This window comes from Ranitomeya imitator, chromosome 2 (assembly GCF_032444005.1).
Source record: "Ranitomeya imitator isolate aRanImi1 chromosome 2, aRanImi1.pri, whole genome shotgun sequence".
Taxonomy (NCBI): domain Eukaryota; kingdom Metazoa; phylum Chordata; class Amphibia; order Anura; family Dendrobatidae; genus Ranitomeya; species Ranitomeya imitator.
This window is the reverse complement of record NC_091283.1, coordinates 572,412,912-572,437,061: the sequence shown is the minus strand read 5'-3', so window position 1 is coordinate 572,437,061 and position 24,150 is coordinate 572,412,912. Positions and strand designations below refer to the sequence as shown.

The following is a 24,150-nucleotide window of genomic DNA, read 5'->3' as shown; positions in this document are numbered from 1 at the left end:
CGTGCCCAGTGCAGGACCCCAGAGCATAGGACGCTGCGTGCCCAGTGCAGAACCCCGGAGCATAGGACGCTGCGTGCCCAGTGCAGGACCCCAGAGCATAGGACGCTGCGTGCCCAGTGCAGAACCCCAGAACATAGGACGCTGCGTGCCCAGTGCAGAACCCCAGAACATAGGACGCTGCGTGCCCAGTGCAGGACCCCAGAGCATAGGACGCTGCGTGCCCAGTGCAGAACCCCAGAACATAGGACGCTGCGTGCCCAGTGCAGGACCCCAGAGCATAGGACGCTGCGTGCCCAGTGCAGGACCCCAGAGCATAGGACGCTGCGTGCCCAGTGCAGGACCCCAGAACATAGGACGCTGCGTGCCCAGTGCAGGACCCCAGAACATAGGACGCTGCGTGCCCAGTGCCGGACCCCAGAGCATAGGACGCTGCGTGCCCAGTGCAGGACCCCAGAGCATGGGACGCTGCGTGCCCAGTGCAGGACCCCAGAACATAGGACGCTGCGTGCCCAGTGCAGGACCCCAGAGCATAGGACGCTGCGTGCCCAGTGCAGGACCCCGGAGCATAGGACGCTGCGTGCCCAGTGCAGGACCCCGGAGCATAGGACGCTGCGTGCCCAGTGCAGGACCCCGGAACATAGGACGCTGCGTGCCCAGTGCAGGACCCCAGAGCATAGGACGCTGCGTGCCCAGTGCAGGACCCCGGAGCATAGGACGCTGCGTGCCCAGTGCAGGACCCCAGAACATAGGACGCTGCGTGCCCAGTGCAGGACCCCAGAGCATAGGACGCTGCGTGCCCAGTGCAGAACCCCGGAGCATAGGACGCTGCGTGCCCAGTGCAGGACCCCAGAGCATAGGACGCTGCGTGCCCAGTGCAGAACCCCAGAACATAGGACGCTGCGTGCCCAGTGCAGAACCCCAGAACATAGGACGCTGCGTGCCCAGTGCAGGACCCCAGAGCATAGGACGCTGCGTGCCCAGTGCAGAACCCCAGAACATAGGACGCTGCGTGCCCAGTGCAGGACCCGGAGCATAGGACGCTGCGTGCCCAGTGCAGGACCCCAGAGCATAGGACGCTGCGTGCCCAGTGCAGGACCCCAGAGCATAGGACGCTGCGTGCCCAGTGCAGGACCCCAGAGCATAGGACGCTGCGTGCCCAGTGCAGGACCCCAGAGCATAGGACGCTGCGTGCCCAGTGCAGGACCCCAGAACATAGGACGCTGCGTGCCCAGTGCAGGACCCCAGAACATAGGACGCTGCGTGCCCAGTGCCGGACCCCAGAGCATAGGACGCTGCGTGCCCAGTGCAGGACCCCAGAGCATGGGACGCTGCGTGCCCAGTGCAGGACCCCAGAACATAGGACGCTGCGTGCCCAGTGCAGGACCCCAGAGCATGGGACGCTGCGTGCCCAGTGCAGGACCCCAGAACATAGGACGCTGCGTGCCCAGTGCAGGACCCCAGAACATAGGACGCTGCGTGCCCAGTGCCGGACCCCAGAGCATAGGACGCTGCGTGCCCAGTGCAGGACCCCAGAGCATGGGACGCTGCGTGCCCAGTGCAGGACCCCAGAGCGTGGGACGCTGCGTGCCCAGTAAAGGACCCCAGAGCATCTCCTGGCCCTGCACCAGGTGTAACTATCACAGAGCCTCCCGGGAGCCACACTAGGCAGTGCTGACATCACATCGACAGGGCTGCAGTCAAATGGTGATATCAGCAGCTTTGCACGCACTGACAGGTCGAGCTTCTTAGAGGCACTGATTGGCTGCTGACACTGTCAATGTGATGTCAGACACTCCCAGCTGGACCTGGGGATGGGGAGTAAACTGTTTGATTTAGAAATCAAACCTCAACCGGAGGACAGAGGTCTTCCGAAACTAAAAAAGATTTTTAAAGCGATATTTGTGACTTCGAAAGTGATGGCGTTTCATTGGCCATCACCATCACTTAACAAGTTTTAATTTATCCATAGAAAAGCCGCATTTAGAATGGAGCAAAGGTGCACATGAGCGACCTCTGCTCCATTTATCATCTATGCGACGACCAAGTCCAGAGCTACAGTTATATGCAAAAGTTTGGGCACCCCTATTAATCTTAACCCAATTTTTATAAAACATTAAGCTTTTTTGCAACAGCTGTTTCAGTTTCATATATCTAATAACTGTTGGACACAGTAATGTTTCTGCCTTGAAATGAGGTTTATTGTACTAACAGAAAATGTGCAATCTGCATTCAAACAAAATTTGACAGGTGCATAAGTATGGGCACCCCACCAGAAAAGTGACATTACTATTTAGTAGATCCTCCTTTTGCAAAAATAACAGCCTCTAGTCGCTTCCTGTATATTCTAATGAGTTCTTGGATCCTGGATGAAGGTTTTTTTGACCATTCCTCTTTACAAAACAATTCCAGTTCAGTTAAGTTTGATGGTCGCCGAGCATGGACAGCCCTCTTCAAATGATCCCACAGATGTTCAATGATATTCAGGTCTGGGGACTGGGATGGCCATTCCAGAACAGTGTAATTGTTCCTCTTCATGAATGCCTGAGTAGATTTAGAGCGGCGTTTTGGATCATTGTCTTGCTGAAAGATCCATCCCCTGCATAACTTCAACTTTGTCACTGATTCATGAACATTATTGTCAAGAATCTGCTGATACTGAGAGGAATCCATGCGTCCCTCAACTTTAACAAGATTCCCGGTGCCGGCATTGGCCACACAGCCCCAAAGCATGATGGAACCTCCACCAAATTTTACTGTGGGTAGCAAGTGTTTTTCTTGGAATGCTGTGTTTTTTGGCCGCCATGCATAACGCCTTTTTGTATGAACAAACAACTCAATCTTGGTTTCATCAGTCCACAGGACCTTCTTCCAAAAAGAAATTGGCTTCTCCAAATGTGCTTTTGCATACCTCAGCCGACTCTGTGGCGTGCTTGCAGAAACGGCTTCTTTCGCATTACTCTCCCATACAGCTTCTCCTTGTGCAAAGTGTGTTATATAGTTGACCGATGCACAGTGACACCATCTGCAGCAAGTTGATGCTGCAGCTCTCTGGAGGTGGTCTGACGATTGTCCTTGACTGATCCCACCATTCTTCTTCTCTGCCTTTCTGATGTTTTTCTTGGCCTGCCACTTCTGGCCTTAACAAGAACTGTACCTGTGTTATTCCATTTCCTTACTATGTTCCTCACAGTGGAAATTGACAGGTTAAATCTCTGAGACAGCTTTTTGTATCCTTCCCCTGAACAACTATGTTGAATAATCTTTGTTTTCAGCTCATTAGACAGTTGTTTTGAGGAGCCCATGATGCCACTCTTCAGAGGAGATTCAAACAGGAGAACAACTTGCAAGTGGCCACTTTAAGTAGCTTTTCTCATGATTGCATACACCTGGCTATGAAGTTCAAAGCTCAATGAGGTTAGAAAACAAAGAAAAGTGCTTTAGTATGTCAGTAAAAAGTAGGTAGGAGTATTGAAAACAAGAAAATGATAAGGGTGCCCATACTTATGCACCTGTCAAATTTTGTTTGTATGCAGATTGCACATTTTCTGTTAGTACAATAAACCTTATTTCAAGGCAGAAACATTACTGTGTCCAACAGTTATTAGATATATGAAACTGAAATAGCTGTTGCAAAAAAAAACTATTTTTATAAACATTAAGCTTAAGATTAATAGGGGTGCCCAAACTTTTTCATATAACTGTATTTCCTTCCATCCCATAGACAATGTCTGGCGCAGAGGTTGAGCTTGTGGACCACTGCTCCATTAAAGACGGGGCTCTCCTTTGGGTAAAGTATAGCTTGCTATTTTGATAATGACTCTTTAATAATCGCTTGGAGTCTGACCTCTGCCATTCCATGCACATCCCTGCACAACAGCTCTCCTAGGCACCCAGAGAATCTGCACACAGCCCCTATCTCAGGATCAGTGGGACTCACAAATAGTGGGACCCCAGCGCGGTATGATATCACTTATTCAAGTGGGCTTAGCCATTTAGACTTGTGGCCAGTAGAATGGCGTAACATTGTAGGGGTACTTCATGTACATAGATGTTATTATTGCATTCATACTGTGGTAATAGTCTGTACCTTGCAGCGGCAGCTTTGGACCAGTAGGTTGTCAGAAATGTCTAGTGGCTCCATTTGGCAGACTAGAACGTGCATCTATCACAAGGTGGACACTGACGTACGACAAGGAAACCTGTGATATCTCAGGGGTTGCGTCATATCCTCCAAATGGCCAATGCTGCCTACAATTGACACTGGTGTAAGGGCTCGCGGACATAAGTGTATTATCGGTCTGTGTGCGATCCGACAGAACATCAATGCATTCAGACCAATGTTCTTCTCTGGCACCGTGCATATGTGTAATATTTTTCCTGGATAGTGTTTATTTGATGGATAATGCCCAAGTTTGATCCAATAGTCGAATTGTACTCAGCCTTGCAAATCGGATGACAGAATGGAGAATGTTTTTTTCCCATCTTCTCCTGATCCAAGAAAATTGGACCTCGCCTCATTCACGCCCAATCACTCCCCGATCACACTCTGATCACTCCCCGATCACACTCCGATCACTCCCCGATCACGCTCCGATCACTCCCCGATCACGCTCCGATCACTCCCCGATCACGCTCCGATCACTCCCTGATCACGCTCTGATCACTCCCCGATCATGCTCCGATCACGCTCCGATCACTCCCTGATCATGCTCCGATCACTCCCTGATCATGCTCCGATCACTCCCTGATCATGCTCCGATCACTCCCTGATCATGCTCCGATCACTCCCTGATCATGCTCCGATCACTCCCTGATCATGCTCCGATCACTCCCTGATCATGCTCCGATCACTCCCTGATCATGCTCCGATCACTCCCTGATCATGCTCCGATCACTCCCTGATCATGCTCCGATCACTCCCTGATCATGCTCCGATCACTCCCTGATCATGCTCCGATCACTCCCTGATCATGCTCCGATCACTCCCTGATCATGCTCCGATCACTCCCTGATCATGCTCCGATCACTCCCTGATCATGCTCCGATCACTCCCTGATCATGCTCCGATCACTCCCTGATCATGCTCCGATCACTCCCTGATCATGCTCCGATCACTCCCTGATCATGCTCCGATCACTCCCTGATCATGCTCCGATCACTCCCTGATCATGCTCCGATCACTCCCTGATCATGCTCCGATCACTCCCTGATCATGCTCCGATCACTCCCTGATCATGCTCCGATCACTCCCTGATCATGCTCCGATCACTCCCTGATCATGCTCCGATCACTCCCTGATCATGCTCCGATCACTCCCTGATCATGCTCCGATCACTCCCTGATCATGCTCCGATCACTCCCTGATCATGCTCCGATCACTCTCTGATCATGCTCCGATCACTCCCTGATCATGCTCCGATCACTCCCTGATCATGCTCCGATCACTCCCTGATCATGCTCCGATCACTCCCTGATCATGCTCCGATCACTCCCTGATCATGCTCCGATCACTCCCTGATCATGCTCCGATCACTCCCTGATCATGCTCCGATCACTCCCTGATCATGCTCCGATCACTCCCTGATCATGCTCCGATCACTCCCTGATCATTCTCCGATCAGCCCCGGATCAAGCTCCGATCAGCCCCGGATCACGCTCTGATCACGCTCTGATCACTCCTCGATCACGCTCCGATCACTCCCCGATCACGCTCCGGTCACTCCCCGATCACGCTCCGGTCACTCCCCGATCACGCTCCGGTCACTCCCCGATCACGCTCCGGTCACTCCCCGATCACGCTCCGGTCACTCCCCGATCACGCTCCGGTCACTCCCCGATCACGCTCCGATCACTCCCCGATCACGCTCCGATCACTCCCCGATCACGCTCCGATCACTCCCCGATCACGCTCCGATCACTCCCCGATCATGCTCCGATCACTCCCCGATCATGCTCCGATCACTCCCTGATCATGCTCCGATCACTCCCTGATCATGCTCCGATCACTCCCTGATCATGCTCCGATCACTCCCTGATCATGCTCCGATCACTCCCTGATCATGCTCCGATCACTCCCTGATCATGCTCCGATCACTCCCTGATCATGCTCCGATCACTCCCTGATCATGCTCCGATCACTCCCTGATCATGCTCCGATCACTCCCTGATCATGCTCCGATCACTCCCTGATCATGCTCCGATCACTCCCTGATCATGCTCCGATCACTCCCTGATCAAGCTCCGATCAGCCCCCGATCACGCTCCGATCACGCTCTGATCACTCCTCGATCACGCTCCGGTCACTCCCCGATCACGCTCCGGTCACTCCCCGATCACGCTCCGGTCACTCCCCGATCACGCTCCGGTCACTCCCCGATCACGCTCCGGTCACTCCCCGATCACGCTCCGGTCACTCCCCGGCCACGCTCCGGTCACTCCCCGGCCACGCTCCAATCACAGTGTGAGTAGAATAATCGGCCGATTCTTGTGGATGAGAAAAAAAATACTCTGGTGTGACCCTATCCTAAAGCAATGATATTATGGTGGGCTGCACTAAATGATGTTTATGTTTAAGATCTATGGTAAGCTTGTTGGTAACGGCAAATGGGCATGGTTTAAAAATTCAGCACCGGCCTTAGACAATGCTGCAATGTTTTGGCACAAATTTTTGTTGAAAATGAAGCCAACTAATAGGTGTGGTGTAAAGTTATACTCGACAGTCTAGAAATGCGCCAAATTTATGAAAGGGCATGGGGTAAAGTGATAAATTTGCCACATTTTTATATTGTCTGTACTAACACGATCGTACGTGAATCCCTGTTACTAAAGTGCTGCAGTTTTTTCTCTTCTACAGATTTGGTTCTATTTAAAGTAAAATGTAATACAGAAGACGTTATTTATAAAAAGTTGTGAGTGGTCATTATGCTGAAAGAGGAGCAGGATGACGTTCGGCCAGTCGGAGGCCTCGTGTGTCAGCGTCTTTCTGCTCTGTAGACTTGTTCATATGTCTGGTGTGCAAGGCTGTGTTCACATATTTAATATGAAGAATATTGTAGGATGCAGCAATGTCCTTATCAAATGGACAGATACTATGATGGAACCCAGGCTGGAAATATCATTGGTGCACAGGGGCCCAAGAGTTAAGGGGGACACTTCTGCCTCTAAGGGTATGTGCACACGTAGAATGGTCCTCTGCAGATTTTTCCGCAGCGGATTTGATAAATCCGCAGGGCAAAAAACTGCGTTTTTCCTGCGGATTTATTGCGGATTTACCGCGGTTTTTGTGCGGATTCCACTGCGGTTTTATACCTGCGGTTTTCTATTATGGAGCAGGTGTAAAACCGCTGCGGATTCCGCACAAAGAATTGACATGCTGCGGAATGTAAACCGCTGCGTTTCCGCGCGTTTTTTACTGCAGCATGGGCACAGCGTTTTCGGTTGTACTGTAAACTCATGGGAAACTGCTGCAAATCCGCACCAAAATCCGCATCGTGTGCACATAGCCTCAAGCAGGAGGAATTGTACATTATGATTAGCTATTGGACTGCAAAGGGCCCATATATTGTTCTTGCACAAGGGCTCTCTTATGTCCGGGTCCGCTCCTGAACCCATGGACCCCATATGTGATTGTAGTCTGCTGTATGAGTGGGGTATGTCTGATCCATCAGCGTTTCGTAGATTTTGTTTATAATGTAAAACCAAGTTGCAGAAATAAATGGAGACCACAGAAATGCATCACATACAGTACAGACCAAAAGTTTGGACACACCTTCTCATTTAAAGATTTTTCTGTATTTTCATGACTATGAAAATTGTATATTCACACTGAAGGCATCAAAACTATGAATTAACACATGTGGAATTATATACTTAACAAAAAAGTGTGAAACAACTGAAATTATGTCTTATATTCTAGGTTCTTCAAAGTAGCCACCTTTTGCTTTGATGACTGCTTTGCACACTCTTGGCATTCTTTTGATGAGCTTCAAGAGGCAGTCACCGGGAATGGTCTTCCAACAATCTTGAAGGAGTTCCCAGAGATGCTTAGCACTTGTTGGCCCTTTTGCCTTCACTCTGCGGTCCAGCTCACCCCAATCCATCTCGATTGGGTTCAGGTCAGGTGACTGTAGAGGCCAGGTCATCTGACGTAGCACCCCATCACTCTCCTTCTTGGTCAAATAGCCCTTACACAGCCTGGAGGTGTGTTTGGGGTCATTGTCCTGTTGAAAAATAAATTATGATCCAACTAAACGCAAACCGGATGTAATAGCATGCCGCTGCAAGATCCTGTGGTAGCCATGCTGGTTCAGTATGCCTTCAATTTTGAATAAATTCTAACAGTCTATTCAGTAGATATTAAGTATCGGCTCTGTATCCACCAGACTTCTGCACAACACAACTGATGGTCCCAGCACCATTTATAAGGCAAGAAATCCCACTTATTAAACCTGACAGGGCACACCTGTGAAGTGAAAACCATTCCCGGTGACTACCTCTTGAAGCTCATCAAGAGAATGCCAAGAGTGTGCAAAGCAGTTATCAAAGCAAAAGGTGGCTACTTTGAAGAAGCTAGAATATAAGACATACCATATTTTCTGACGTATAAGACGACTTTTTAACCCCTGAAAATCATCTCAAAAGTCGGGGGTCGTCTTATATGCCGGGTCCGGCGTTTGCAGGGAGCGGTCCTGTATGGTTCCCAGGGTCTGGAGGAGAGGAGACTCTCCTTCAGGCCCTGGGATCCATATTCATGTAAAAACAAGAATAAAAATAAAAAATATGGGATATACTTACCCTCCGATGGCCCGCGGCTCTCAGCGCTGCAAGTGGTGGCCTCCGTTCCTAAGGATGCAGTCAGTGAAGGACCTTCGATGACGTCGCGGTTGCGTGACTGGTCGCGTGACCACGACGTCATTGAAGGTCCTTCACTCACTCCATCCTTAGGAACGGAGGCCGCCGCTTGCACCGCTGAGAGTTGGGGGCCATCGGAGGGTAAGTATATCTCATATTTTTTATTTTTATTCTTTTTTTTTTTTTTTACATGAATATGGATCCCAGGGCCTGAAGGAGAGTCTCCTCTCCTCCAGACGCTGGGAACCATCCGCACCACACACGCCGTATAAGATGACTGGGCGTATAAGACGACCCCCGTCTTATACGGCGGGTATATCCCAAACTCCATATTTTATATGGAAAAGTTGGGGGTCATCTTATACATCCAGTCGTCTTATACACCAGAAAATACGGTAATTTCAGTTGTTTCACACTTTTTTGTTAAGTATATAATTTCACATGTGTTAATTCATAGTTTTGATGCCTTCAGTGTGAATGTACAATTTTCATAGTCATGAAAATACAGAAAAATCTTTAAATGAGAAGGTGTGTCCAAAACTTTTGGTCTGTACTGTATATTTATTCTTCTTTTCTTTTTCTCTGCAGATAAAGCCACAAACCCCTGTAATCGTCAAGAGGATTGGGAATATATCATTAGTTTCTGTGACCAAATCAACAAGGAACTTGAAGGGTAAGTCAGGGAAACATGAGTGTTTGGAGGATTTGGGGGATTTTTATCTTTCATTATCGGGTACAGACAGTGTTGTAATTAGAGTCCGATGGGCCTCAGTTCAAAATTTAGACCTAACCCCCCCCCCCCCCCCCCCCTCGCTTGTTGGTCAGATGTATGGGCCCTTGTAGCTTTTAAAATTCTGTAAAAAGACTTGTGAGTTGCCCTCCCCCATTATATAGTAATGGCTCCCATTCTGGGCTCCTTCCTGTTACATATGTTCCTCATCCTGGGCGCCATCCTGGTAAATAAGTCCCTTATCCTTGGCCCCATCCTGGTAAATATGTCCTCCATCCTCGTATATTGTGCTGCTCTTCTTTAGTGCATAGAGATAAATAAATTATTATACTCCCCTCCCACGTCGCGCGGCGTCCTCTTCTAAAGCCAGCACTGACTTCAGCGTGCAAGCGATGGGAGCACATGATATCACTGCCATGCGTCACTAGTCACAATGACTGGCAGGTGCTAACCTCTGATTGGCCATCAGCGTGTCCCCCTGCACTGCAATGCACTTCAGCTGAATGTGCTTCCGAGGACGCGCATCCAGTTGAAGTTTGCTCTGGCGTCAACAGGCCCTTATCCACACAGGCTTAGTTGTGGTCGTGACCTCTGCAATCATGATTATTATGCCTCTGGGTACAGATACTTGGTGTATTAGAAATCTTGTCATCTTAGTCCACAGATCGCGGTCAGACTTCTGGCTCATAAAATCCAGTCCCCGCAAGAATGGGAGGCACTGCAGGCCCTCACAGTGAGTACATCGCCCTCCCTCGTCCCAGATTTCTGCTCCTGTGGCCACACTGTAAGGACATCAAATAGCTGTAATGATTTTATGTGTTATTAATGTCAATAATTATGAGTTGATATTCATTTATTTTCACATTTCACGGCATGAAAACATTGCCAATTAGAAGAGATGACCAGAAGGCCATTAGGATGGGACTGTACAATGGAGTGTTGGGTGTTTATCGCTGCGCTTCTTTCTCCTCAGGTTCTGGAAGCCTGCATGAAGAACTGTGGAAGAAGATTTCATGGCGAAGTTGGCAAATTTCGCTTTTTGAATGAACTGATAAAGGTTGTGTCTCCAAAGGTAAGTGTGATCCGACTTAATCTGCAACAGGGGGATCAATTGCTGGTCATTGGTTGTCACTCTACTTTTTAAGTTGGAATATTACTTGCACTATTATATCCAATGGGAACATTTTCTTTACAGTACCTGGGAGACAGGGTGTCAGAGAAGGTAAAGAGCAAAGTTGTAGGCTTGTTATACAGCTGGACGGTAGCTCTCCCGGAGGAGAATAAGATAAAGGATGCTTACCAGATGCTGAAGAGACAAGGTACAGTCCCCTCTATACTGCTGTCCTCTCATGTATATCCTTAAAGCAGTTTCCCAGGAAAACATATCTGCTGAGTATAGGCTGCTCGTGTGTGATCAGTGGAGGCCGCCCCTGGTACCCTCTGCCAATAATGGGTACTGATAGGCAACTATACTTTCAGTGTTATGTAAATGGGACTGAGCTCATACAGTCAGGCACAAGGTCTATCCCATGAATGGTTGCCTGGATTTTACGATCCCATTTTGTTAGAAGAGAAGCTGAGAAGTCATACTGCTGGGACCCTAGGAGCTAGCTATATTTCCAGGGAAATCTGCAACTTCACTTACATTATGAAATGTGCCCTCCTGTCAAGATTTCAGTGCCATCCCGGAGTCCTTTCATCCTTTGGCACTCTAGATGGAGTTGGTGCAGATCGATTCCCATGTCTCATTCCATCATCCACGACAGTGGTCTGTGGCCGCTAGAGGGGAGAGGGTGTACTGGCATCCGCGGCTTTTCTTTTGAATCAGATAATTCAAAAAAAGAAAAGTCTCACCCCAAATACTTTCTCCAAAAGATCCAATACTCTCTACCAAAAAGCTTCTATGGAAACACATTCTCCCATCATGTGCATTAATTGACCATTCTCGCCTCCACACCTAAGGCAATCTTAAAAAGGAAGCTTCGGGTTCTATACACCGTGTGGACAATATATATTTGTGATAATCTTTGGGATTCACAAGGAGATAACTTTGGGATTAGTTCAAAGACCTATCTCCACTGTTCTAAAGAAATATTTCTCAGCTCTACTTCACATTTAAATTTTAACCTCCATTGAAATTAGCCCGGTGGTGGAGTCCGAGGATCCCCGTAGTGGAGTCCGAGGATCCCCGTAGTGGAGTCCGAGGATCCCCGTAGTGGAGTCCGAGGATCCCCGTAGTGGAGTCCGAGGATCCCCGTAGTGGAGTCCGAGGATCCCCGTAGTGGAGTCCGAGGATCCCCGTAGTGGAGTCCGAGGATCCCCGTAGTGGAGTCCGAGGATCCCCGTAGTGGAGTCCGAGGATCCCCGTAGTGGAGTCCGAGGATCCCCGTAGTGGAGTCCGAGGATCCCCGTAGTGGAGTCCGAGGATCCCCGTAGTGGAGTCCGAGGATCCCCGTAGTGGAGTCCGAGGATCCCCGTAGTGGAGTCCGAGGATCCCCGTAGTGGAGTCCGAGGATCCCCGTAGTGGAGTCCGAGGATCCCCGTAGTGGAGTCCGAGGATCCCCGTAGTGGAGTCCGAGGATCCCCGTAGTGGAGTCCGAGGATCCCCGTAGTGGAGTCCGAGGATGCAATGGTGTCAATGACTGAGTGTTCACAAACTATTATAGGTGATCATTTTTAGAGAGTTAAAGGCGTACCTTAATTGCAGCTATTGATAGTCTGTGGAATAGACCAAACTCTAATTGAAATTGTTCAAAACTTTTAAAGACATTATCCTGAAACAACTTCTGAAGTCTGCCAATCCCTTTTTTCCCAATGTGTAAAGTCTTTTAATTTATACAATTCAAGTAAGAGGGGTTTATTCCAGATTGGAGAGTATTTGGTATAACCTTTCACTTCCAGTATACCTTTTCCTCTGAAAGAAAATTAATAGTTAATCAGCTCACCGGTGTAGAAAATATATTGCTGCAGGGCACGGTGCACGGAGGAATCAGGCTGGCTTCTGAGCTGAAGTCGGAGACCAAGACGAAGAGCCTGTAAGGCTCCAATCACGTAGACCCGGTGTCCACCATGTTATTTTATACTATCTTCATTTTCTCCTACGCCTCATTGGGGACACAGGACCATGGGTGTTATGCTGCTTGCCACTAGGAGGACACTAAGTAAACACATAAGAATTAACTCCTCCTCTGCAGTATACACCCCTTGACTGGCCAGTTATGACCCAGTTCTTGCTTAGTGTCTGTAGGAGGCACTTGGGTCTGTTCCCAGACCCCACTGTTTTTATTTTTATTTTCTGTAAATTTTTATTTTTTAATTAACGGAGTGAAGGGGGCGACGGATTCCTTTTTAGGGTCCGCTCTCCCCCGAACCATCAACAGGCGAGCACGGCGAGTATACCTCCCAGTACCTCTCCTGCGACGAATGGGGCACGCCTAATCTACGCCAGGGCGACTCTCCCCCCTGTAAGATGGCGAGCACATAGAGTATAGCTCTTATGTGCATCTCCCGGGCTCCTCCGCAATCAAGCTCTCACCTCGGCGTCATGTAGTCCCCACGGTAGCCGTAAGTCCCTTGTGGCAGGCACAGCCATAAGTCCCCTGCGGCAGGCACATATCAAGACGCACAGACGCTCTCGATCCCCCGGCATAGGGAGGATCGATTGAGCTGGAGGCTGCATCTCTACTCGGTGAGTAGTACCCTTTCTCACGCTGCCTGCGTGGGAAGGTGCGGTCCGGGTCCCTGGGGAGAGGTGCCGCTGGCTAGACGCCAGCGGCGATCATTCGGCGCTACATCGCGGCCGCCGGCGCATTCCGCCGGCAGGCTCCATAAATTTAGTCCCCGGCTTCTTCAGCCGGACTAGGCCACAGTTGAAATTCCTGCCCACTGCCGGAGCCCCGCCCACTACTCAGGCGCTTCTCGCTCTGAACGAGAAGAGCCCTGCAAATCTCGGGCGCCATCTTGGGACTCCACTTCTGTGGGGAAATCAGCCGAAAACGCTAGTTTTCCTTCTCTTCCTCCCTGGGGACACCAGCACAGGACCGTGAGTAAGCTGCTCCACTCTATAGGGAAAAGCTTAACCCCTTCTTTGCACCCATAGCCCTGCTATCGCAGTTTATTGGAGGTATAGACATACACTATGTCTCAATCTAAGGAGGTAAAAAGGGGCAATAAAAAGCACACTGTGTTTTTTACCTCATGTGCCACTTGCAATTCTGCTTTGCCACGTGCCCACAATACTCCTTTGTGCCAGAACTGTGACCCGGCCTGTGCGCAGCCGCCTTCTGCCTCCACCTCCAATGTCTCCACCGACCCCGTCGAGCCTAACCCTCCTGAGTGGGCCGCTTCCTTGTCATGTTCTATGGATTCTTTGGCCAAGGCATTGGACTCTTTCCGGGGATCCTCCCTAAGCCAGAACTCCCCTCCGTCGACCGCGACGGGATCTGGCGCCACTTCAGGATGGACTCGCTCCGTTCCGTTGTCGAGTCCCTGGAAAATGGAGAGTTCCTTGCATCCATAGACATCAAGGATGCTTATCTCCACATCCCGATTTTTTTTTTTTTTTTTTTCTCCCTCTCATCAGCAGTTCCTGCGCTTCGCAGTCCAGGACGAACGCTTCCAGTTTGTGGCCTTGCCCTTTCGACTCGCCACTGCCCCCATAGTCTTCACGAAGGTCATGGCAGCTGTCATGGCCATACTTCACGCTCGGGGAGTGGTAGTTCTTCCGTATCTGGATGACCTATTAATCAAGGGTCCGTCCCATTCTGCCTGTGAGGAGTCTGTAAGTTTCACCGTGGATTCTCTTTCTCGCCTGGGTTGGAAAATCAACTTCGAGAAATCATCCCCAGTGCCGGCTCATCTGCTTCCTGGGCATGATCTTGGACTCTTCCCGCGGGTTAGTCATTCTCCCTCCAGAAAAGGTCTTGTCCTTAAAACAGGGAGCGCACAAGCTCTCCCGCCCAGTCCCTCACTCCATTCGCTTTACGATGCGCATCCTCGGGAAAATGGTTGCGGCAATGGAAGCCGTTCCATTTGCGCAGTTCCATCTCCGTCCCCTGCAACAGGCGCTGCTGTTAGCCTGGGGCAGGACTCCGTTTTCCCTCGACCGTCGTTTTCGCCTTTCCCCACATGTCAGGAAAACCCTCAGGTGGTGGATGCTACAGTCCTCCCTGAACCAAGGGAATTCCTTTCTCCCGGTGCGCTGGTTAGTGGTGACCACCGATGCCAGCCTTTTTGGGCTGGGGCGCAGTTTTCAATCACCACACAGCACAGGGTCGTTGCGTTGGTTCACGCGAGAGTCGCGTCTCCCAATCAATATCTTGGAGATTCGAGCGATCACACTTGCCTTACGCAATTTTCACCACCTTCTTGCAGGCCAGCCCATCATAATCCAATCCGAAAATGCCACGGCCGTGGCGTATATCAACAGGCAAGGGGGAACCCGCAGCAGGGCGGCCATTCGTGAAGTCTCCCACTTTCTACGCTGGACCAATCATTCGCTCATCTCAGCGATCCACATACCGGGTTTGGAGAATTGGGAAGCGGACTTCCTCAGTCGCCAAGGTCTTGACTTGGGCGAGTGGTCCCTCCATCTGGAAGTCTTCCAGCAGATTATTCTTCGCTGGGGGATGCCGGATGTGGATCTCATGGCCTCAAGGCTAAACAGCCAGGTTTCCCAGTTCATTGCTCGATCCCGCGATCCTTGCGCCATCGGGGCAGATGCTCTGGTTCTGTCGTGGCATCGGTTTCAGCTGCCGTACATATTTCCTCCTCTTCCTCTGCTCCCGAGGGTCATCAAGAAGATCAGGGCAAAGGGGAGACCGGTGATCCTTGTCGCGCCGGACTGGCCGCGCCGAGCATGGTACTCGAAACTCGTCCAAATGGTCGCCGACGTCCCCTGGCGGCTTCCAGATCGCATGGATCTTCTCTTACAGAGCTCGATTTATTACCAGAACTCCGGGGCCCTTTCTTTGACGGCGTGGCTGTTGAATCCTGGATTTTAGCTCAAGCCGGATTTTCTTCAGGGGTTTCTTCTACCATGATTAATGCTAGGAAACCCGTATCCATGGGCATTTATCATCGCACCTGGCGCACCTTCTTATCGTGGTGCAATGCGCATGGACGTTCTCCTCTGGTGCTTTCCATTCCGTCCATTCTGGAGTTCCTCCAATCAGGTTTAGAGTCAGGCCTTGCCCTAGGCTCGCTCAAGGGACAAGTGTCCGCATTGTCAGTTCTATTTCAACGAAAGATCGCTTCCAGACTGCCGGTTAAGACGTTCATCAAAGGAGTTTCCCGGGTGGTCCCTCCCTATAGAATGCCATTGGCTTCATGGGATCTTAACTTTGTTCTCGGAGTTCTTCTTCAGGAGGCCACTTTCGAACCATTGCAGGACATCTCTCTCACCCTCCTTTCATGGAAGGTGGTCTTTCTAGTGGCGATTACGTCAATCAGGCGAGTATCTGAGTTGGCGGCTCTCTTGCCGACCCCCTTTTCTGATTTTTCACCCAGACAAGGCAGTTTTGAGGACTTCTCCCTGTTTCCTACCTAAAGTCGTCTCTTCTTTTCACCTAAATGAGGATATTGTCTTGCCGTCATTCTGTCCGGCACTAACCCATCGTATCGAGAAAGCTCTCCATACTCTTGATGTAGTTAGGGCTCTTCGGCGGTAGATATCTCAGACGGCTCCCTTCCGTAAGTCAAACGTCCTTTTCGTGCTTCCGGACGGACATAGGAAAGGTCTAGCCGTCTCAAAGGCCACTCTAGCCAGGTGGATTCGCTCTACTATCCAGGAATCCTACCGCGTCGGGGCCTAGCTGCAGAGTGGGGCATCAGGGGTCTTTTCCCCTTTAATTTTGGGGGTATTGGGGGCTGCAGGCGTTGTTTTGCAGCGTTTTTCAATCCTCCACGCTGCTCCCTCATCCTCCAGGGATCACCAGCTCTAATTTGGGCCCCGGCTTCACTCGGGCCTAGCTGCAGGGCTGGCTCCGCCCCTCTTCTTCCTGCTTTTCGGGCGGGCTTTTCTCTCACCTATCTCTTAGTCAGCTCCTTCCTGCCGTGACTTAGCTCCACCCCTGACACTTGGCCCCACCCCCTGGTCCCACTGCTTAGCTCCGCCCCCTTTCCATGTCCCAGAGCAGGCTTTTCAGCATGTGTCCCTGCAGTGTGTGCTTTTTCACTCCTTGACCTGGGCACCCTCTTGTGACTGCCTTTTTTCCCCTTGGTGGATCCAAATTGTACCTTTTTCCTGTGGAGCCTCCTCTTCCTGGCACAGCAGCCCTACAGTCTGTAGCTGAATACAGGACGATTGCACGTACCGTGAGTGGCTGCTCTGCAGCCCGACACTTTCCTCGGCTTTCCTGTCCCCTAACCTTCTGGCATCAGTTAATGGGTCTGCTCATCATGCCTAATTCTAAGGGAGAGCGCTCTCGTCCTCCCACCTCCTCTTCTTCTGCTCTCATGAAACACTTTGTGGGCTCTTCGTGCAAATGCAGGCTCCCCTCTGTCAGGACTGCAGCAGCCCCCCTGTGCCCACCGCCTAGGAGTGCCCTTCTGTCCCAGGTGGGAGTGAGGCCCTATTCCAGGGTGGGCTTCCTCTGTCCTAGTCCGTAGTGGATCTCACCAAGGTGTCCCAGACCCTGGTGTCCATACTTGATTGGTTGCCCCTCCCGTCTTCCGTAGTTGCTAGTGGGTCACAGGAATCTCTGTCTGGGCCTTCCAACGCAGGCCGCAAGGGATCTAGACAGGAGCACCGTTCTAGGTCCTCTTCCCGCTCCATCTCGCCCCCCGGTCCTTCCCAGCGGTCTGCCTCTTCCCAATCCTCCTCTCCCGAGCCAGGTGAGGCGTTTTCGGATGCACCATCAGAGGATGATTCGGACCTTGTTTCGGAACAAACCTCCAACATGAGGGATATGGTCCAGAGCCTCATTGTTGCAGTCAACCACACCTTTAGCATCAAGGACACCTCTACGGAACTCGCAGATCAGGTGGTTTTGTTTAGACGGTCTAAACCACCTTCCAAGGTCTTTGCTCCTCATAAAGAATTTGAGGAGGTACTTGCCAGGGAAAGAGAGAACCCGACCAGACGCTTTCAAAGAGGGAAGCACCTCTGTGTCCTGTATCCCTTTTCTCCCGAGCTCACCGCCAACTGGACAGCTTCTCCGACGGTGGACCCGCCAGTTTCCAGACTGTCCACCAACACGGTCCTCCCGCTTACTAATGGAGCATCCCTCAAGGATGCCAATGACAGAATTATAGAATCCTTTGCAAAATCAGCCTTCGAAGGGGCCATTTCTACATTATGTCCGGCTTTTGCCTCTGCTTGGGTCTCGAAATCCATAGCCAGATGGGCCAAACAACTCCACCAGGGCATTCTTGCTGGAGTTCGACCGGAAGATCTGGCGGATCTCGACGACCACATTTCTCACGCAGGGAACTACTTGGTCTCTGCCTCCATGGATACCGCGTCTTGCGCAGCTCAGGCGTCCAGCAATATCGTGACTATACGTCGGACTATTTGGCTTAAGGCCTGGCAGGCAGATTTGTCGTCAAAAAAGTTCCTTAGCAGCCTGCCTTTCCAGGGGTTACTTCTGTTTGGCTCCATGTTGGACCAAATTATTAAGGACGTCATCCGGGGCTCGAGTTCCTTTCTTCCCCGGTCCAAATCTCACCGGCCTCCTCCAAAGCGCAGTTTCGGTCCTTTCGCCGTTTCACGGAGACAGAGGTGGTTTCCCAACAGCAGAGGCTGCAGTCTCGCCAGGTTAGGAAGAAGGTTTCCTTAAATCCCACCCCTTCCTGACGTTCCAGTAAATGCCAAGGTAGATCCTCCAGACCTGGACAGGGCAGATCTTCCTCGGCATTACTCGTACCGAGACCTCAGTGTATCTCCCAGGCTGGGCGGTCGTCTCCTTTTTTTTTTTTTTTTTTTTTTTCAGAGACATTTGGCTCGCCTCACTGGAGGACACAAGGGTCAGGGAGGTTGTATCCTCAGGATACAAAATAGAGTTCGATTAGTGACCCCGAGATCGATTCTTCGAATCCCGTATCCTAAGAGATCCTTCTCTGGTGCTGGGTTTCTTTGCATCCATCGCCTCCCTTCTCAGTTTGGGGGTAATCGCTCCCGTCCCAGACCGGGAACGTTTCACAGGTTTCTATTCGAACCTGTTTGTAGTGCCGAAGGGAGGAAAAAAAACAAAAAAACTGCGCGGTTCGGCCCATCCTGGATCTCAAGTTACTGAACAAAGGGGTGCTCCATAGACATCCAAGACGCTTATCTCCATGTTCCTATTTTCCCAAGTCATCAGAGATACCCGCGTTTTGCGGTACAGCACGACAGTTTCCAGTTTGTCACCCTGCCGTTCGGACTCGCAACCGCTCCCAGGGTTTTCACAAAAATCATGGCAGCGTTGATGGCCATTTTGTGGATCAGAGGTTTAGTGCTCTTGCCGTATCTCGACGATATCCTTACAAAGGCTCAGTTTTTTTCTCAGGCCCAGGAAAGCCTGGCCATCTTTCTCGACACCCTATCCCGTTTCGGGTGGCTTGTCAACAGGAAAAAGTCCTGCCTTGTTCCGACTCAGTGCCTGTTTTTTCTAGGCATGCTGTTCGACACCTGTCAGACAAGGGTTTTTCTTCCCAAAGAGAAGAGAGCAATCCTCCAACAGGGAGTTCATTTCTCTACAGGGCCTTCAGCTTCTTTCCTTCCTGAAGGTCCTAGGGAGGATGGTGGCAGCAGCGGAGGCGATCCCTTCCGCCCAATTCCACCCAACCCAGGACCACTTCAGCAGGCCATCCTTTCACAGTGGGATGGGTCTGTTCTCTCTCTGTATCGTCCGGTTCGGCTCTCTTCCAGAGCCAATCGATCTCTCAATTGGTGGCTGTCATCCCCTCTCATCCTACAGGGCCGGTCCTTCCTAACAGTTTACTAGTAGGTGGTGACGACGAATGCCAGCCTTCTCGGCTGGGGTGCCGTGTTTCACCATCTGACTGTCCAGGGACGGTGGTCGGCAGAGGAATCCTCTCTGCCGATCAACATCCTCGAGATAAGGGCCATTCTTCTGTCCCTCCGTCACTGGGAAAGGCTTCTCATGGATCTGCCAATCCGAGTTCAGACGGACAATGCCACGGCGGTGGCATATGTTAATTACCAGGGAGGGAATCGAAGTGCTTTGGCAATGGCCGAGGTATCCAAGATCCTCCTTTGGGCAGAGGTGACACTTACAGCGATATCCGCGGTGCATATTCCCGGCGTGGACAACTGGGCTGCCGATTTTCTCAACCGTGAGGGCCTCGCGGCAGGGGAAAGGTCCCTGTATCAGGAGGTCTTCCATCAGATTTGCCTTCGATGGGGGACTCTGGATGTGTGCTCTCCTCTCGCGGTGGGCCCCGATGCTCTGGCCATTTCTTGGTCGCAGTTCGTGCTTCCCTTTCTGTTTTCCTCCCCTTCTTCCCAGGCTGTTGAAGAAGATCAAGGCGAATGGGGTGCCGGTCATTCTGATCTCACTTGATTGGCCCAGAAGGTCTTGGTTCGCAGAGTTAGTCAATCTTCTTGCGGACGCCCCCTGGAGACTCCCAAACAGGTCAGATCTTCTGTCCCAAGGACCGATCTGCCACCAGAATTCTCATTCGCTCAATTTAACGCCATGGCTGTTGAAACCGCGGTTCTGAGAGCGTCAGGATTTTCTGATCGGGTGATTTACACCATGATCCATGCTAGGAAGCCGTCATCTTCCTGGGTCTATTATCGGACCTGGAAAGCCTTTTTCTGCTGGTGTGAGTCTAATGACATTCCACCAATGTCCCTTTCTCTTCCTTCCATTCTGGCATTTCTCCAGGCAGGACGCTGACACTGGCCTTGCCCTTAGTTCATTAAAGGGTCAGGTATCAGCCCTTTCCATTCTTTTCCAGAAGACCTTAGCTTCCCGCTCTCAGGTCAGAACCTTTTTTTCAAGAAGTTGCCTATGCGGCTCTTCCGTACCAGACTCCTGTGGACCCCTGGGACCTCAATCTTGTTCTGGAGGCCCTGAGGGGTTCTTTCTTTGAGCCTCTCCGGGAGGTATCCCTGTCTGTTCTGTCCTGGAAGGTGGTGTTTCTTGTGGCCATCACCTCCATTAGGCGCGTCTCGGAGTTGGCGACACTTTCCTGTCGCCCCCTTTCTTGGTTCTTCACCAAGATAAGGTGATTTTGCGACCTCCGCCTGCCTTCCTTCCCAAGGTGGTGTCCACCTTTCATCTGAATGAGGGTATTGTCCTCACTTCCTTTTGTCCTGCTCCGACTCATTCCCTGGAGCGTTCACTGAACAGGTTAGTCCTGGTCAGGGTGGTGAGGACCTATCTGGCTAGGACTGCCCCCGTTAGGAAGACAGACTCTCTATTCGTCATTCCGGATGGTGCGCGAAGGGTACGATTGCTCGCTGGATTAGAACTGCAATTTCGGAGGCTTACTGGGTCAAGAACAGAGTGCCTCCTCCTGGGATTGAGGCTCACTCTTCCCGGCAGTAGGCGCCTCCTGGGCAGTACACCATGGGGCATCTGCCCTACAACTTTCCAAAGAGGCAACCTGGTCTTCGTTTGGTCTTCGTTTGCCAAATTTGATAAGGTCCATACCTACGCTTCGGAAGACGCCAGCCTAGGCAGAAGGATCTCGTGTACGGCAGTGGCGAGTTCTCCGACCTGAATGGAGTTTTCTGCTGTTCCCTCCCCAGGGACTGCTTTGGGACGTCCCATGGTTCCTGTGTCCCCCAATGAAGCGATAGTGAAAATAGGATTTTTGGTTGCTTACCGTAAAATCTGTTTCTCGGAGCCTTGATTGGGGGACACAGCACCCTCCCAAGTTGAACAGCTCTGTTTTATTGTGTTATATTGTTAGTTTGAGTTTTCTATCTTTTACATGGTGCTTCTCCTACTGCTTTCTCATTAACTCTCACTAACTGAATATCCTACTTCCTGTCGGTAGGGTGTATACTGCAGAGGAGGAGCTAACTTTTTTATTTGCATAGTGTCAGCCTCCTAGTGGCAGCAGCATACACCCATGATTCCTGTGTCCCCAATGAAGGCTCCGAGAAACAGATTTTACGGTAAGCAACCAAAAATCCTGTTTTTTGGGCGGCTACCGATAGAAGATAGGAGAAAATTCTCTGTGCCTTGCATTGCAAGGCATGAGTTAGTTCTTTGGTTTTAGACTCCCCTTGCTTATTTCAGTTATATATAGGCCTTGGACATAAGCCTTCATGGTTTGCGGCTCATCTTTTGATTAGTCTGCCTGGTGCACCGTCATCGTCTGGCTAATTAAAAGAAGAGCCGTGGACACCGCCAGGAAAGAGCACTGTCATGGCTGACTGAAAGGGATGTGCGAATACATTTGCCCCAACGCTGGTGACAGACTCTGCTTCACTGCTCTGTGGTTGTGAGGTCCTTGACTGACTGCCTCTGCTCTCTAAGCATCAGCGGTAACCAAAGGGGATACCTTAGCTATTTAAAATAGTCTGTCAGACACTTTTTTAAAGCAGACTGGTAATACATTGAGAGGGAATTGGACATGTCTCTTGTGAAGGGTGTTGACCAGACCCTGGTAACAGCTCTAAAACAACTCTTTGTTGAGCTGGGAAATGACCACCTAGTCACCCTGTAAATAAAGACTCTCCCCCTTGGGAATCCCTTTATAGGATGTCTAACCTCAATGTAAATCCCTTGCCCAGGAATTGTGCTTTCTGATCCTGTGATTCCGGTGGATCGAACCTTAATCCCTTCACCTCCAGTTCGTCCCAAAAATCCAATTTTTGATGATGAAGAAAGATCTAAGGTAGGTAGATGGTTGGTGCCAGGCTACGTCTGTCTTACTTATGACATCTTGTCTTTATATATTATGTCTTGTTTCCTTTCAGTTGTTAGCCAAACTGCTGAAAAGTAAGAACCCAGATGATCTACAGGAAGCAAACAAGCTTATTAAATCCATGGTGAAGGAGGTGAGCATGTACTCAAAACGATGGGAACATGACCAAAAGTAAATGTGTGGGCATTGTCTGTAAATTGTAAGCCATTATCACCATACTGGTGGGGTTCCAGTATCCCATATGGTCCCAGCTAAGAAATGGACTGCTATGTATTATCAAGAGAATGCCAAGAGTGTGCAAAGCAGTCATCAAAGCAAAAGGTGGCTACTTTGAAAAACCTAGAATATAAGACACAATTTCAGTTGTTTCACACTTATTTGTTAAGTATATAATTCCACATGTGTTAATTCATAGTTTTGATGCCTTCAGTTTGAATGTACAATTTTCATAGTCATGAAAATACAGAAAAATCTTTAAATGAGAAGGTGTGTCCAAACTTTTGGTCTCTAGTGTGTGTGTGTGTGTGTGTGTGTGTGTGTGTGTATATATATGTATATATATATATATATATATATAATCAGCTTCCCTGTGGCCCACCTCCCTGAGGTAACGCTCCGGCCGGCTGCAAAAATTTAGCCCCCGGCTTCGGCCGATGTGTAGGCTGCATCCCGGAAGCTGCGCCCGTACTATGGCACGCTAAGGCGGCTCCGTCCACCTTTTCTGGCGCTTCTTCCCTGGCACAGCAGCAATCGCTTCCCTCGGCAACGCTAGTATTGCTCACGCCGGCTGACGAAATTTAGGCCCCGACTTGGGCCTATTCATGGAAGTCACGAGGCTCAGCCCACATCGCGTCTGTGGCTCCACTGCCCAAATTGGCACCTCTTGCTCTCTGCGAGACTTTACCACCTCTGCAGCTCCCGGTGGCTATCTTGGTCCACCCTGCCAGCACGCATGCACGCACGCACGCGCACACACACACACACACACGGGCTATGGTTTTGCATTAAAGGGGCACAATGACTCTGCAACCGAGTAAGGAAGTACTGCATAAAAGTACATGACCATTATTCCCTGGTCTTAAAGGCACATGACAGGTATTCCCTGGTCTTAAAGGCACATGACCACTATTCCCTGGTCTTAAAGGCAGAGGACCAGTATTCCCTGGTCTTAAAGGCACATGACAGGTATTCCCTGGTCTTAAAGGCACAGGACCAATATTCCCTGGTCTTAAAGGCACATGACCCGCATACCTGGTCTTAAAGGCACATGACCAGTATTCCCTGATCTTAAAGGCACATGACCAGTATTACCTTTTCTTAGGGGCAAATGACTGACCAATATTTCCTGGTCTTAAAGGCGCATGACCAATATTTCCTGGTCTTAAAGGCACATGACCAGTATTCCCTGGTCTTAAAGGCACATGACCAGTATTCCCTGGTCTTAAGGGCACATGACCAGTATTCCCTGGTCTTAAGGGCACATGACCAGTCCGAAGCCGGTCACCCTAAATGAGCTCAGGAGCCCTCCGCCGCCTATCCCAGAGTACCTAGTTCACTGAGTGGGCTTCGTCACTGCCGCAACCCATGGATTCTCTGACAAGAGATTGAATCCCTCCGTGAACCCTCTGTGGCTCGGAGTGCTCGCAGGACCAATGTAGGTGTCCCTTTCCTTCATGCGATCTGTCGGCTAGCAGGAGCCGCAAGTTTTCTAGAAATGTATAGGCGCCTAGAAAAGGAAGTTTCAT

General features: G+C 50.4%; 1 protein-coding gene across 2 annotated transcripts in view; it reads left to right on the top strand.

Moving 5' to 3' along the window:
* GGA3 (golgi associated, gamma adaptin ear containing, ARF binding protein 3) overlaps window positions 1-24,150 on the top strand; it is an 80,011-nt gene that overhangs the window by 712 nt on the left and 55,149 nt on the right. Inside the window, exons 1-7 of one of the 2 annotated variants that reach the window (XM_069752170.1) lie at window positions 3,769-3,787; window positions 9,439-9,523; window positions 10,238-10,313; window positions 10,554-10,652; window positions 10,776-10,899; window positions 22,272-22,375; window positions 22,458-22,538. In XM_069752170.1, the coding sequence (XP_069608271.1) occupies window positions 10,569-10,652; window positions 10,776-10,899; window positions 22,272-22,375; window positions 22,458-22,538 (393 nt within the window). In that variant the 5' untranslated portion in view covers window positions 3,769-3,787; window positions 9,439-9,523; window positions 10,238-10,313; window positions 10,554-10,568. Of the gene's footprint in view, window positions 1-3,768; window positions 3,788-9,438; window positions 9,524-10,237; window positions 10,314-10,553; window positions 10,653-10,775; window positions 10,900-22,271; window positions 22,376-22,457; window positions 22,539-24,150 lie in introns of those variants that run through there. The other variant, XM_069752168.1, reaches the window with a different exon arrangement.